Raw genomic sequence first — 16,116 nt, forward strand, 5'->3', positions numbered from 1 at the left:
AATTTTGTGGCTGTGGAATCTGACTTTGTGGGTATAGAAGTGTAAACCCAAAGTCACATGTTGAGTGACGAAGAGCATCAACCTGCATCACAACTTCCTTGTTATTGTCGAAACGCCCAGCTAGTGGAATTCAGGAATGCATCTCTACAGGTAAAACGCATGCAATTTTTTGCTTTAAGTCACGTAGCTACGTTTTGTGCAGTTGTTTACGTTTCTATATTTGAACATCGAAGCGTCTGTGAAATGCAGATAGATTCACTAGATTGGCTAAATATGGCAAGCTTGCTAGTATTCTGCGAAATGGACGCATTTGTAAATCTCGTTAAGCCCTACCCGTTAGCTAACGTTTTTATCCGTATAGCTAGTTACCGACCGCTAGCGGAGACGAAGGAGTTGACACGATTGACTAACTACCGTAACTATTTTACATAGTTATAGGCTATAGCTAACTATATACAGTAGCTATACAGCCATATGGTGGTCACGTCCAGACGATCTTGGATGTAAGCATAAAGCAATAGTTGGAATCTTACGTCAGCCAGAGTATACCCATATTCTAGCGCAAGCTCGGGAATCATACCTTGCACATTCATTCATTGTCAATGTGACACCCTTTCTGTCGTAACCATCACAACTATCATCATCCATAAGGCCTTTATCTAGCTATAAGCCACATAGGTAACTATGACACATGCAGAATGAATGATGTGTCTTCTCTGAGCATGACATATTGTATTTGCATTTGTAAACTGAAAGTGCCACTTGACTTCCAAGGAAAGGAGGGGCCCATGTCTCCATGTTTACTTCCAAGAGGGCACGGAACCTTTAGAGCAGTCTCTCTCCTCTCTCTGCCTTCACCTTGGCTAACTCTGTCCATAGCATGCACGTTGGGAGTGGATCACTATAAGGCAGGACAGTTTGGTGCTGCTTAAGTAGGGATTACAGAGGCACTGGGTTTATTTAAACGAGCTCCTGGTGCTTCCACCTTATATTTTCACTGCTCACGTCACACCCGGCACCAGGCTCCCCCCGGCAGAGTGTTTACCCAGCCTCACTTCATTTTTAAAACATGATCCAACATATCAGATGAGTGCACTGTAATGGCCAATGATGTGATCTGACTACTATCTGACACCCTACTCCTTCTCCTCCTCTCCCCTGTTTCTCCCTTCCAGACTTGTGATTTACACCAAGGGGAGAAGGCAGGGCCGCCTTCTAGCCTGAAGCTCTCCTCCTCCTTCTTCCCCTCCTGTCTTTCACTCTCTCCTTCCCTCCATCTCTCCTTCCCTCCATCACTCTCTCTCTCCTTCCCTCCTTCCTACTCTAAGCCATGATGCTGTGTTGGGGCAGTACTGTGGAGGGCCAGCTGGGTATTGGCGGAGCGAGGGACCCCGTGTGCGAACCCCGGAGCTGCCAGGCGTTCAATGGGCGTGGCCTGAAGGAGGTGGCGTGCGGCGGGCGCCATTCGCTATTCCTGTTGCGTGATGGGAGAGTGTACACGTGCGGCTCTAACCGCTGTGGTCAGCTGGGCCACGACAAGCCGGGGGACTCGCCAGGTAAGCTGCCAGTACCAGCCAATTAGCAATCTGCAGATGTTAGCTATCAAGCTAACACTGTTTGATGTTTATTTGTGGTACAACCTCTGTTTGTTGATATTGTGGGTGGATTAAAAAAATCTGCTATACTGAATGCCCAATCTAGTGGGATATTACATTTTATTGTACTTGGCTGCAACTCTAACGTGTAAGCGCAGGGAAATCTGCCAATGAGCAGATTGGCAGACTTGTTCTCTACTGTTCTCTACTATAATGAAACGTTATACCTGTGTCATAACGTTTGTTTAGACCTCCCCCCTTTTAATACTACAGTAGCATTTAATCTCTTTTGCAATGCAGACTATATGGATTCATGGTGGATTAGGTTCTATTTACTAAACAGAGGGATAATGCCTGGGAGGAAGGAGGTATGACAATCTTAAAGCTCATGTTATTTATGACATTTAGTACGCGTCCCCAAATGGAACCCTATTTCCTATAAAGTGCACTACTACAGTGTAAAAGTAGTGCATTATAAAGGAAATAGGGAGCCATTTAGGATGACTCCTTACTGGTAGCTCACTGGCTCCTAGGCTAAGCCAGGAGAGTTGATAGGTTGGAGGAGCACTATTTCCAGGACTCAGGAGTGTGTTGACGCTCACATGGCTGTTTAATGAGATCTCAGGCACCAATGATCTGCTCTGTTTGCATCATGTAGGGTGGACAGGGTGTGTGTGTGTGTGTGGGGGGGGGGGAGGGTAAGGGTCATATTTATGTTTAGTCATACAACTATACGCTTGACGACTGCTTCTGGAAACTACCACGAAACTTTGATTATTGTTGGAAGCACTCCCTTTGCCACCAGTCATTCTCAGAGCATTATTTCATTTAATAGGTCTATTTATTGACCAGTTGGGCCGATAACACCAGCCTTACCATAGGCAAAGGCAAGGATACGGTTTTTGCTCTGTACTGAAAGTGATCAGTCTTAACTTGACTGCTGACATTTTATACTTAAAAATATATATATATTAACAGTGGACTGACTAATGGACAAAATACTAAAATATTGTTTTTGAGTGAATTAGCCCTTTAAAGCGTCAATCCTTAGTTGAAACAATAACAAAGCAGTCACCACACCTCTATTTTGGTAAAAAGCTGAGGAATGGGCCTGGAGATATTTAAACGCTCTCAAAATCATAGGCAGAGCAATGCATGAAAGGACTGACCATCCAACATATTCAAATGATAGTTTTAAGCATGTTTAGAGGCTATACAGTGTTTGTTTACATTTACAATCTTTGCAAACATTAGAATAAAACAAGCTGATGGGGTTTGACAGTTGCACAAAGCTCATGACTTATTTATAAGTTATATTTTTCAACAATCAATGGGTAGGTCTATATATCATTTACAAGTCCAAAAATGGATGCAGCAACTAAAGATTGCCTGTTTTTAAGGTTTCAATGTTAAACTGAGCCAATCTGTTATTTTGTAAATAATCCATTATCAAAACAAGAAAAAAACATTTTCATCCTTATTTTACCAGGTAAGTTGATTGAGAACACGTTCTCATTTACAGCAACGACCTGGGGAATAGTTACGGGGGGATGAATGAGCCAATTGGAAGCAGGGGATGATTAGGTGGCCATGAAGACCAGATTGGGAATTTAGCCAGGACACCAGGGTTAACACCCCTACTCTTACAATAAGTGCCATGGGATCTTTAGTGACCACAGAGAGTCAGGACACCCGTTTAACATTCTATCCGAAAGACGGCACCCTACACAGGGCAATGTCCCCAATCACTGCCCTGGGGCATTGGGATATTTTTTGGGGGGACCAGAGGAAAGAGTGCCTCTTACTGGCCCTCCAACACCACTTCCAGCAGCATCTGGTCTCACATCCAGGACCAACCCTGCTTAGCTTCAGAGGCAAGCCAGCAGTGAGATGCAGGGTGGTATGTTGTTGGCATATAAGACTTTGAGACTAAATGCCCTATAATAGTATTTTTCTGCCACACAGGAAGTTTGTATGAAGCTGCAGTACAGTACTGTATGCTGTGAAATGTTTCTCCTTTCATCTTATGAGTGGTTTCTACTGTGCTGTGCGTGCCTGCATTCCTATGAAGCTGCTGCTCACTGCTATATCGCATGCAAACCCCCACCACCACCACCACCCAACCACTCTCTAGGCTACACGGTCGGCCACACAGATCTGTGTACAGGAACTGAGGCACGGCAGGAGGAGACTTGTTGGGATGCATTATTTAGTCATCACACACGTGTTCTTGACTTCCAATTCTCAGGCGATATTTAACTGTAATTATAGCTGCTAAAGTGCTGAGGTAAAATGTATAATGTTAAGGTACATCATTTTTAAGACACAAATTAAATAATTGAATTTGAAAGCAAAGCAGTCTGATGAAACCTATAGGCCTAATGCTGAAACATATTGTTTTTTAAAATAATAAAGAAGTATTTTTCTCCAAGAGTGATTGAAAATATCAGATAAGGAATGACTGACATTAACCCCTGTTTATTTTGCTTTCAGTTCTTCCTAATATGCCTCCATGCTAAGTGAAACTGAAATGTGGAGCTAGATAGAAAGCACTGGGACATTCCAGAAGATGGTTGGTCAGATAGTGTATCCACACTAAATACTTGAAGTGGGTTTGGTCTCTATGGCTTCCAGACAAAGGCCTAGCATACCCTTCTAGAATGCTCATACCAGCAGAACAGACTAGAGGATACATTGAGAAATACACTTCCTTTTCTCATCCACAGTATAGTCTAAGATGCACCAGTCCTAAAACTGGTACAGGTGTAAGATCTTAATTTGACCAGTTTCTCACAGCAGGAAAATAATCCTGCAGCAACCGGAAATGTGAATTATTGTGTGGGTTATAATTAATGGCCATTTTTGTAGTGGTTGATACATTTTTAGTTAGGGCAAATAAAGTCAGACATTTTAAAGTGGAAATTATAAACTTTAGAAGCCTTTTTAAACCTTGAATAGACTACAAGTTTGCGTGTCCTGCTCTGCAGGACGTTTCCTGAAACAACCGGGTGATCAAATTAAGATCGTGCATTTGTAGACATGGATCATTCATTCTAGGCACTAGTCTTTCTAGAGAGCCTGGCTAAAGTCTGTCATACCCTCCCCACTCCTCCCTCCCCCTTTGTCCCTCCTCCTTACCCTCTAGAACTGGTGGTGGCCCTGAACACCCAGAAGATAGGGGTGGTATCGTGCGGCCAGGCCCACTCCATGGCGCTGAATGAGCAGGGCCAGGTGTTTGCCTGGGGGGCCGGTGGAGGGGGCCAGCTGGGTCTGGGGACCGCTGAGGAGACCGTCCCAATCCCCAGGTGACCCAGCATGCTAGAACATACATTATTGAAGCTTTGCTGAGGAATAGCCTACTGGAAGAGGTACATGAAAACCAATGGAATTGTGAGAACTACATGTGATGGCTAAATGCTAGGAGCATAGACTTTTTATAACCAGAGCCGCAACACAGCAAGACTTCCAGGAAGGCTTACGAAACAGACCAGGTTGGGTTTGAGAAGTCAATGAGAGAAGTGAGAAATTCTTGGTGGTTAATTTTCACGAAATCTAAAGGCACAACCGAGATTCGAGCCAATATCTGAAGTAGTTGAACATGTTATTACTCCAACCTCGTGAAAGTGACAAACTGACGTTTTAATTTTCGTCAAAAACAACTTTATGAAGAAGTGCCTTTGATTTGACGGCCTGCACATGCACAGTTTGGCGCTAGACGACCGTTCGACCCGATGACGGGTTTCTGTGCATGGGCTTAGCTAGCCATCGTCGCCATGACATCACCTACAAGTGTGATCGGGGATTTCTATTGGAGAAGCAGTTTCTGCCTATCTTCATACTGTAATGTCTTTGCGGGGAGGGTTACAAAGGCTACAACACGTACGGTGTTCTAGATGTTGATTATACAGGGATTGTAAAGCTAACTGTACATTGCATGTAGTTGGTTAAAATCTGCCGAATACTGCACAGTTGTTCAGGCATTGGCCTCGCAACTCAATGCATCTCCTGTATTTCTCAGGTTGATCAAGAAGCTGTGCGAGCATCGCATCTCTCAAATAATGTGTGGCAACAAGCACTGCATCGCACTCTCTAAAGGTGAGAATGAAGCCAACAGCAACACCTCACACTACCACTGATACTGTAGCGCTACACACCAAAGTTACAAGCTTAACAGCTAATGCTAGGCTAATGCCAGGCTAATGCTAGGCTAACCCCCTCTTTTCTCTCCCAGACGGTCAGCTGTTCACGTGGGGCCAGAACTCGAGCGGTCAGCTGGGTTTGGGGAAGGGAGAGCCCAGCACCTTGTCTCCCCAGCCCCTCAAGTCTCTGTCAGGTATCCCCCTGGCTCAGATCACCGCTGGGGGAGACCACAGCTTCGCCCTGTCCCTCTCTGGAGCTGTGTTCGGCTGGGGCAAGAACAGCGCCGGGCAGCTGGGGCTAAATGACAAACAGGGTAGGCTAACTAACTTCTACATCGATGAGACACACGTAGAGAGAAGTAATGCACCCCAATAGACTGATGAAGCCTGTTGGACTACAGACCCATAGCTATATGGGTCCAAATGCCCAATCGTTTCTCCGATATGTGATTAAATGAATGATGGCTTGTAAGCAGTTTATAAGCAGACCTTCATATAAAGCAATGTGATGTTCTGAATGTAACACGGAATGTGTGTGTGTGTGTGTCTGTTATTTCCTTTCTACAGACCGGTCTGTCCCTTGCCACATCAAGTTCCTCAGATCCCAAAAAGTGGTTTATATCAGCTGTGGAGACGAGCATACAGCTGCCCTCACTAAGGTGAGGAACACAACTGTCCTCCTGCGTATCTGTCTGTTATGTGTTTATAGTCTTGTACTGAAGCTCTCATATAGTCTTCAGATGATGGTGGGTTTTGAGAAAGCACAGTACTGAAAAAGGACCTGCTGTCTCGTAAAACCTTTAATCCATGAACGTGTTCATGCCTTTGAAGAATTCTCATGTTTGTTTTGGAGGGTGAGGAATATGCATGTGGAATTGTATCGAGCTATGACAGACTGTCCTTCAGCATTCTTTCTCACATCCTTTATTGTAATTGAAGCCTCGCTCTGTGTTTGATTGACAGGATGGGGGTTTGTTTACGTTTGGGGACGGCTCTCGTGGTCAACTGGGTCATGACTCCACCAACAACGAGCCTCTACCCAGACAGGTGCAGGAGCTGATGGGCAGCGAGGTTTCCCAGATTGCCTGTGGCAGGTACTGCACAACGTAGCCTGGTCAGCATAGCCTAGCAAAGCATAGCCTAACAAAGCATAGCTTAGTATAGCATAGCAGTATAATAGAGTACAGTACAGGTTTACATCAGATAAGTTATGGTATGACTACTTGCCTTCTCTGTCCTAGATTCCTCATACTCTCTTTCTATCCTGTCCGTCTCGGTTTCAGACACCACACCCTGGCGTTTGTGCCTTCCTCCGGTCTGGTGTATGCTTTCGGTTGTAACACCAATGGTCAGCTGGGCACCGGGACACGAGGTGACATCAATAGCCCACTTCCTGTCAAAAGCAGGCTCACAGGAAGTCCTCTTCATATGTCAGGTAACTGGATGACTCCAGATGGGAAGAAGAGAATGCAGGGAAATGAGGCAAGGCAGAATCAGGGAGCTGTTGCTTGAGGAAAATGTCCGGCCTGTTGTAGGAGCAAGTCAGAATAGACAAGAGAACGCATACTAGGACGTTAAAAGGAACAGGCACACGAGTGCAAGGACTTGTTCAGATACATCCACAGCTTATTCAGTGACTCATATAATGTACTGTATATAAAACTATGACTGTAGGGAGAAAGATCACTTGATCACTATAATACGCATATTAACCATGCGTATTAAAAGTCTATGAATGGGATAAATTCAATGTTCAAAGAATGAAATAGTATCAAAATATCCCCATGTGGTAAAATGTTTGACATTATTTCAGCAACACGGATGTTTCTAGAGTGAACTGTATTAGGTTGTGAGTGAGTTCGAGGTCTATGAAACAGGATTCTCAGTGTTTAACACACTGATTGATGGTCTTTGAGGCGGATTGCTTAGCTTGTATTGCTTTCCTGCCATCTAGTGGACTAAATCAAAATCTAGGGAGCTTCTCGGTGTAGGGCAGCTTTTCCCAAACTGGGGAACCCAGGGGGTTCACATTTAGGTTTTTGCCCTAGCACTACACAGCTGGTTCAAATAATCAACTCGTCATCAAGCTTTGGTTCTTTGAATCAGCTGTGTACTAGAGAAAAAACCAAAACATGCACCTTTTGGAGTTTGGAAAATGCTTGTGTAGGGTGAAGATGCCTCTAGACACTGATCTTGGATTAGCATTTTTCCCCCACTAATAGTTAAGATTAGAATTGGGGGGGAAGGGAAGTTGATCCTAGATCTCTCCCAAGGGGAAACTTCACTCAGGAGCTATTTCCTATAAGCATAAACTGTTCCCGTAAGTCACCACAATGCTGTTGAGCTAGCTGATTTTTAAACCAACAGTCAGTAACTCTTCCCTCTCCTTTCCTCTTTCTAGGGCCAGATCATTATGCCATTACAAAAATCAACTGTGGAGGGGACCATAACTTCCTATTGTACTCAGATGAAAAGGTAAAGGACTTCACATAATCGTTTCTCAGCTTTTGGTCATTAACTGATGTAATAGTACAGGGACCGTATTCATAAAGCATCTCAGAATTGGAGTGATCTAGGATCAGTTTAGCCTTTTAGATCATAATGAATAAGATCACATGCACAGGGGGGCCCTGATCTTAGATCAGCTCGCTTTATGAGTACAGGCCCAGACATGGAATTGAAAGACATTCAATTTTCTCTTACAGGGATGGGAAGAATATGCTTTAGACCAGGGTTCTCCGCCCTGTTCCTGGAGAGCTACCCTCCTTTAGGTTGTTTATCCAACCCCAGTTGTAACTAACCTGGTTCAGCTTGTCAACCATTTCATTATTAGAATCAGGTGCGCTAGATTAGGGTTTTAGTAAAAACCTACAGGACGGTAGCTCTTCAGGATCATGGTTAGAGAGCTATGCTATAGACCTAGTAGTGAGGAAGGATACTAATGTGTTTTCATTAAGTGAGCCAGTTCTAGTTTTCTGCCATTAGGTGGAGCTGTTGCTCCAGTTATTGACCAGCTGGAATCTCTGGACAGAGAGATCTAAGACCAAGGCTGTGTCCCAATTATTTGTCCTACCTCCCAGAATGTGCACCTGTTCACTTCCCTTCACTGGTTCGAAAGAAAAGACTGGTATAATAAATATGGTGGAAACTCCCTCTAGCCGATTCCTCCACCAATCCAATGCTTTTAGATTTGTGGGAAGTAGTGAATGAGATATTACTGTGATGCACCCCAAGTAGGCTACATCTGTCTACAACGGATATCCTCCTGTTGATTGCCAGGAATGTGACTTGATAACACCAACACACAGATAGATACTCTCCCTACAATGTACTTGGACCTCTCAGAGTATTTATTTTGTCTGCAAGTAGGAAAGGGAATGAACCCAAAACACACGTCTCTGGATAGCCTTGTAATGTCTACAGTGGAAGCGCTATCGAGAATAACGTTGCTAAATGTAGCCGACTAGCTGATGTGCTACGTTACCTTGACTCCCCCCTGACCCCCTTCTCTCCTCTACAGAGTTCCACCGCTCCTGAAGACTTCCGCGTCACTAACATCAGTAGAAGCATCTCTTTGATAAATGATGCCAGTTTGAATACGTGGAGGATGAAACTCCTAGACAACACAGACTCCACTATCACCAAGTAAGTCAGTGATATGAGTTATTTGGGGATTCGATTTGTCTTGAAAATATGTTTTTGTGAACAATTGTTTATTGTTTCCTATGCAGAGAATGATGTTTCTTTTAGCAGGACGATGATCCTGTGGTGACCCTTTTTGGCTTCAGCAGCTGGAAGCTCTATACCACTCTGAAGACTGGTATACGTTTGATCTTGTTTCAATTGATTGATATAATTTCCTGCATTTATGTCTTGGTCTCCCTCTGCTTTTAGTGACGTCATTCTCCTGCTGTCTTCCACCGCCTGTTGGAACGCCAGCTTCCTGGATGAGAGGTGAGCATTGATCGACAGTCTATCCAGTTCTTTCACCTGTTTGGAAGGAGACCAGGAAAGGAAGCCATGAGTATTGAGTCACACCCGGTATCTCTCTCTTATGTCTTGTGGGAAAAGGCAGAGCGTTCACAGAGGACAAAATCATGTCCTTAATGTCCTTGTCTGATCAACACTCATTCCCAGCATGTGCCTACAATTCAGAACTGCTGACCTTAGGGGAAGAGACTCCAGGGAAATACTCCTATCTAGACACACTGTACAGACACACGGAGATTCCATTAGAGATCCGTGCGGAGATAAAGCGCAGATGGCGTGTATGAGGGAGGGGTGGCCATTTTGTGCTGATTCTCCGCCAGATGCCTATCACTTCATGGGAACGACCCTAGTTCCGAGCCCATCAGCGTAATGGTGTCCTCTAGACTCGAGAAGACCAATAAGCACCTTACTGTATGTCCTGCCCTCTCTGCTAAAGCAGCCTGTCCTAAAACCTACTGGATTTAACAGTTATATAAAACACTGGCAGGTTAAGCCATTAGCTCAACCGAAAGGGAGAGAAACTGACAATGTGTTACTGGTAGTATGTTATGTTCCCAATCTCACATCTGTTATTGTTTGTGGAGGTCACTCATTTGTGATGGCATCATGTGGGCCGCCCAAGAACGGCTGCACGGTGTTCCTAAAACTAAGTGGCTCAATTTGGACCCTTAGAGTATGAAACACACACACACACAGCATGCCACAAAGCTGCCTGATTCCGGTGGGTACAGAAGCACTGTTCCCTAGCTAGCATAACGCCTCTCTACTTGTTAGTGCTTATCGTTCCGGTCGGAGTCTCTGTTTACCAAACAGTCACACAAAGCCAAATCTGGTTTATTATGGCTGAATTATTATTATTCTTTATCAATATCTGGAAGTTGTCTGTAAATAGTCGCTGTCCTTCATGCCTTTGAGTTTTCTGGGCTTTGTGGTGTTTCTCTCTCTCATACACACAACACCCCTGGCAGAGGTCACAAGATAAAGCAGTGAATGTGGTTTGGAATGGGCTTAAATACATGGAGGCTCTGACTAGACTTAATATATGGTCCCTGTCTGGGTAGTTTATCATGGGTTCTTCTGTTAGGTAATTTTTTGGTGGGTTTGGTCTTAAAGGCTCTTTTGTTCTTTGTTTGTTCCCCCAGTGATGACAGCCATTTTAAGACCAACCCTAAAGTCCCTGGCATCAATCTCAACTCAGTCCGCCTGCTGTTTGAGACACTCAGTAAACCGCCCTTTGCCAGACTACTGGAGCAGGTAACGTCTCCACTCTCCTGTACCATGTCTTATCCCAATACCTGAAAGCGGGACCCTCCCTTTGCTCAAAAACCTGGGTATGCATAGTTAAAGTGGCCTCCTCCTTCCATCATCTGTACTGATATGAAAACACAGTGAAAGCAATATGAACGATGCCCACTGGGTTTCAGGTCTTTGCTTCTTTCACATAGGAGCAGGTGAAGGAAAGGAGATAAGGAGAAGACACTTTAGACACTAAAGGTGCACTATGTAGAAATCGCTCAGCCATTCCCTGGTTGCTAAAATTCAGATAGTTCGCCTGATTTCAGTTTACGTGACAAAACAAGCAAGTATAGTGTACGTAATCATTGTACCATCTAAACCGCTGTGAAATATATTTTCCATAACCACAAATATTGGTAATTTCAGCTTTTTGAAGCTTGTGTACAAAACCAAAAGTAAAAGACGCAAAAATTCAACTTAAAAACGGGAAGCATAGAAATAGTGCACATAGATCTACGGCTTCTTAACTTGCTTACAATGACAGATCTATAACTCACATTTATATGTACATTTGGTTGGGTCGCCCAAAAAGTGACATATTGCAGCTTTAAAGATGTTGAGCTGAGGAGCGTCGCGCTGCGTGGTAAAAAAAAGAAGAAGTACATGTGCTCTTCTATCGAGCGTGCAGTGATGTCTAGATGGGGAAAAACAGTGTTTGCAGTAACTCCTTTGTTGTAATATAGCAAACGGACGTGGCTGTTTCACCATGAAATATTCCAGATTTAATTCAGAAGTGCCCCGGGTTTTGACTGTTAAGCTACTTGGTTCTATCCATCTACTCATAAATGTGTTATGGCTGAGGCCGGTAGATTTGAACTGAGCGAATAATGGCATTTACAAATCCCATTTACAGGGTCATTGTCATGGCAACCCTATCATACAGAGTCATGGTTTATGTTTTGACTCGAATGCAATATTTGAATCCAAGGACACAATGCCATTTCTGTCTGTCAACATACTGACTCAAATCTCCAGCCACTTTAATAATTCAAAATTAGATGCAATAAACATATCACTAGTCACTTTAAACGATGTTTACATACCCTACATTACTCATCTCATATGTATAAACTGTACTCTATACCATCTACTGCATCTTGCCTATGCCACTCAGCCATCGCTCATCCATATATTTGTATGTACATATTCTTATTAATTCCTTTACACTTGTGTGTATAAGGTAGATGTTGTGAAATTGTTAGATTACTTGTTAGATATTACTGCACGGTCGGAACTAGAAGCACAAGCATTTCGCTACACTCGCATTAACATCTGCTAGCCATGTGTATGTGAGCAATAACATTTGATTTGTCTGGTTTTGGAACACCCTTTGACCGGTACACTCTTAGAAAAAAAGGTTCCAAAAGGGTTTTTCAGCTGTCCCATAGGATAACCCTTTTTGGTTCCAGGTAGAACCCTTTTTGGTTCCAGGTAGAACCCTTTTTGGATTCCAGGTAGAACCCTTTTTGGAACCCAAAAGGGTTATACCAGGAACCAAAAAGGGTTCTTCAAAGGGTTATCCTATGGGGACAGCCGAAGAATCCTTTAAGGTTCTAGATGGCACTTTTTTTTTCTAGGAGTGTACGGCGTCTGTTAGACCTAGCCAGCGGCACTTTGGACTGAGCTATGTAGTAGAGTAAAATAGGGGTGTTCAGGGTACACCGCCCTCTACACTTTGTTTTGATGGCTGGAGAGTATCATAGGCCACGGCATTGAATTCCCATGCCACATATGAACTATGTCCCCCGTTGACTTCTGAAATGGTACAGCACACACTACACATCATCTCAGTAAGATCAACACATACTCTGCTGGGTTTTGATGGTTTCACGCAGAATGCCTACTGGACTGAGGTCATGAGGTTCAGAGCTAGCTAGCCCACTAATAATATGTTAGGGATTTTGGGGCTTCTCAACCTAACTTGATTTATTGTGTTCTATAAAGATCAGGCAGCATTAGCAACCAGCCAACCACAGGAGGCCTCTCCCAGAACATTTCCCTGTGATGTTTTTGTCCTGTTATCGAGTCCAGCTAATCCTTTAGATTTTGTAAAAAAGCTGTCCTTGTTCCGACATTTAAAAAAAAATATATATTGTAGCGTGTTGGTACAGTATTGCAAAGTTGAAAATGCATTTCTTAATCAATATCAAGTATCTCCCAATTCTTCGCCATCGGTCAGTTATAGTTTAAATGTATAAAACTTCAGGTGCTCTACTTAACTCATATCATAATATACTCATTTAGTTGCATCTCCATTAGCAAATGAAAATAACAAGCATTGTGATGTACAGTTAACCGGTTGTATGGACAGCTGTTAGGTGATATTTTGATGAATGATTTTAAAGTGATGTATCCGTCTCTCTCTCCCTCATCCATGTGTCTCTGTCCTGCCAGGCCACTAAGAGTTTTGAGAGCCTGCTGATCCCCCAGCTGCCCTGCTCTCCCCCTGACGTTGAGGCCATGAGGATCTACCTGATCCTGTCGGAGTGTCCCGCCCTGCACGACTCCAAGAACTACATCACCCTCACCATCCCCCTAGCCATGGCCATACTCCGCCTGGATGCCAACCCCAGCAAAGTGCTTGGTAGGGGGGTAACATAGTTGCATTTCAAGCACACACACATGTACAATCACATGTTAATGTACTATGTACATTGCATGCACACAGACACCCATACGTACGTGCGCACGCACACACACATCGACAGGGCTGTAGTGGAGCAGGTCGAGAGCTTCAAGTTCCTCTGTGTCTACATCATTAAAGATTTATCATGGTCCACACACACCAACACAGTCGTGGCGGGGCACGACAACACCTCTTCCCCCTCTGGGCCCTCAGATTCTTAAAGTTTTTAGAGCTGCACCATTGAGAGCATCTTGATTGGCTGCATCACCACTTGCTATGGCAACTGCTTGGCATCCAGCCGCAAGGCGCTACAGAGGGTAGTGCGTACAGCCCAGTACATCACTGGGGCCGAGCTCCCTGCCATTCAAGACCTCTATACCAGGTGGTGTCAGAGGAAGGCCCTAAAAATTGTCAAAGACTCCAGCCACCCAAGTCATAGCATGTTCTCTCTGCTACCGCACAGCAAGTGGTACCAACAGGAACCTGAACAGCTTCTATCCCCAAGCCATAAGACCGTTAAATAGTTAAATAGTAATCAATAGCTACCTGGACTTTCTGCATTGACCCTCCTTTGCACAAGCTTTTTTGACTCATCACATAATCTGCTGTTACTGTTTATTATCTATCCTGTGGCCTAGTCACTTTATCCCTACCTACATGTACATATCTACCTCACTTATCTTGTATCCCTGCACATGGACTCGGTACTGGTACCCTGTGTTTATAGCCAAGTTATCGTTACTCATTGTAGATTTACTCCTTGTGTTGTAATCTTTCTATTATTTATTTTATTTTTCTCTCTGCATGTTGGGAAAGGCCATAAGTAGGCATTTCACTGTTAGTCCACACCTGTTTATGAAGCATTTGACAATTACATTTGATTTGACACAAATATGCACATACACGGACGCACAGACAAATACCCTCATGCACACAAATGTGCTGAACAGTGTTTGATACTGTATACCCTGTACACCTCAGTCTACCACAAATACTCTTTCTCCGTACTGCACAGTCAGTCCCAGGAAAATGGCAGTTATTCAACCGTCATAATGGTATACACTTCATGTGTACAGTGCATCACATGGCACTTCTGCCATACTTTTAAATATACAATGTCATTGCAGGTTCCCTTTAAAAGATGCTGGAATGTGATGTGTTGTCTTGTTTTCTGGATCTCATAGATAACTGGTGGTGTGTAATATTCTGTATCCCATAGATAACTGGTGGTGTGTTATATTCTGGATCCCCGCAGATAACTGGTGGTGTGTTGTATTCTGGATCCCCGCAGATAACTGGTGGTGTGTTATATTCCGGATCCCCGCAGATAACTGGTGGTGTGTTATATTCTGGATCCCCGCAGATAACTGGTGGTGTGTTATATTCTGGATCCCCGCAGATAACTGGTGGTGTGTTGTATTCTGGATCCCCGCAGATAACTGGTGGTGTGTTATATTCCGTATCCCCGCAGATAACTGGTGGTGTGTTATATTCTGGATCCCCGTAGATAACTGGTGGTGTGTTATATTCCGGATCCCCGTAGATAACTGGTGGTGTGTTGTATTCTGGATCCCCGTAGATAACTGGTGGTGTGTTATATTCTGGATCCCCGTAGATAACTGGTGGTGTGTTATATTCCGGATCCCGTAGATAACTGGTGGTGTGTTATATTCTGGATCCCCGCAGATAACTGGTGGTGTGTTGTATTCTGGATCCCCGCAGATAACTGGTGGTGTGTTATATTCTGGATCCCCGCAGATAACTGGTGGTGTGTTATATTCTGGATCCCCGCAGATAACTGGTGGTGTGTTATATTCTGGATCCCCGTAGATAACTGGTGGTGTGTTATATTCTGGATCCCCGTAGATAACTGGTGGTGTGTTATATTCTGGATCCCCGTAGATAACTGGTGGTGTGTTATATTCTGGATCCCCGTAGATAACTGGTGGTGTGTTATATTCTGGATCCCCGTAGATAACTGGTGGTGTGTTATATTCTGGATCCCCGTAGATAACTGGTGGTGTGTTATATTCTGGATCCCCGTAGATAACTGGTGGTGTGTTGTATTCTGGATCCCCGTAAATAACTGGTGGTGTGTTGTATTCTGGATCCCCGTAGATAACTGGTGGTGTGTTGTATTCTGGATCCCCGTAGATAACTGGTGGTGTGTTGTATTCTGGATCCCCGTAGATAACTGGTGGTGTGTTATATTCTGGATCCCCGTAGATAACTGGTGGTGTGTTGTATTCTGGATCCCCGTAGATAACTGGTGGTGTGTTATATTCTGGATCCCCGTAGATAACTGGTGGTGTGTTATATTCTGGATCCCCGTAGATAACTGGTGGTGTGTTATATTCTGGATCCCCGTAGATAACTGGTGGTGTGTTATATTCTGGATCCCCGCAGATAACTGGTGGTGTGTTATATTCTGGATCCCCGTAGATAACTGGTGGTGTGTTATATTCTGGAT

The 16,116-nt window shown here is 44.0% G+C and overlaps 1 protein-coding gene across 4 annotated transcripts in view; it reads left to right on the forward strand.

Annotated features, from left to right (window-relative positions):
* Positions 1 to 51: 51 nt before the first annotated feature.
* Positions 52 to 16,116, forward strand: part of LOC120034990 (probable E3 ubiquitin-protein ligase HERC3) — a 39,102-nt gene continuing 23,037 nt past the window's right edge. For 3 of the 4 annotated variants that reach the window (XM_038981716.1, XM_038981717.1, XM_038981718.1), the window contains exons 1-13: positions 52 to 150; positions 1,176 to 1,556; positions 4,741 to 4,900; positions 5,614 to 5,690; positions 5,827 to 6,048; positions 6,302 to 6,393; positions 6,698 to 6,828; positions 7,018 to 7,169; positions 8,136 to 8,209; positions 9,255 to 9,379; positions 9,629 to 9,688; positions 10,867 to 10,978; positions 13,415 to 13,604. In XM_038981716.1, the coding sequence (XP_038837644.1) occupies positions 1,331 to 1,556; positions 4,741 to 4,900; positions 5,614 to 5,690; positions 5,827 to 6,048; positions 6,302 to 6,393; positions 6,698 to 6,828; positions 7,018 to 7,169; positions 8,136 to 8,209; positions 9,255 to 9,379; positions 9,629 to 9,688; positions 10,867 to 10,978; positions 13,415 to 13,604 (1,621 nt within the window). In that variant the 5' untranslated portion in view covers positions 52 to 150; positions 1,176 to 1,330. Of the gene's footprint in view, positions 151 to 1,175; positions 1,557 to 4,740; positions 4,964 to 5,613; positions 5,691 to 5,826; positions 6,049 to 6,301; positions 6,394 to 6,697; positions 6,829 to 7,017; positions 7,170 to 8,135; positions 8,210 to 9,254; positions 9,380 to 9,628; positions 9,689 to 10,866; positions 10,979 to 13,414; positions 13,605 to 16,116 lie in introns of those variants that run through there. The other variant, XM_038981719.1, reaches the window with a different exon arrangement.

The sequence above is a fragment of the Salvelinus namaycush genome, chromosome 42 (assembly GCF_016432855.1).
Source record: "Salvelinus namaycush isolate Seneca chromosome 42, SaNama_1.0, whole genome shotgun sequence".
NCBI classification, from domain to species: domain Eukaryota; kingdom Metazoa; phylum Chordata; class Actinopteri; order Salmoniformes; family Salmonidae; genus Salvelinus; species Salvelinus namaycush.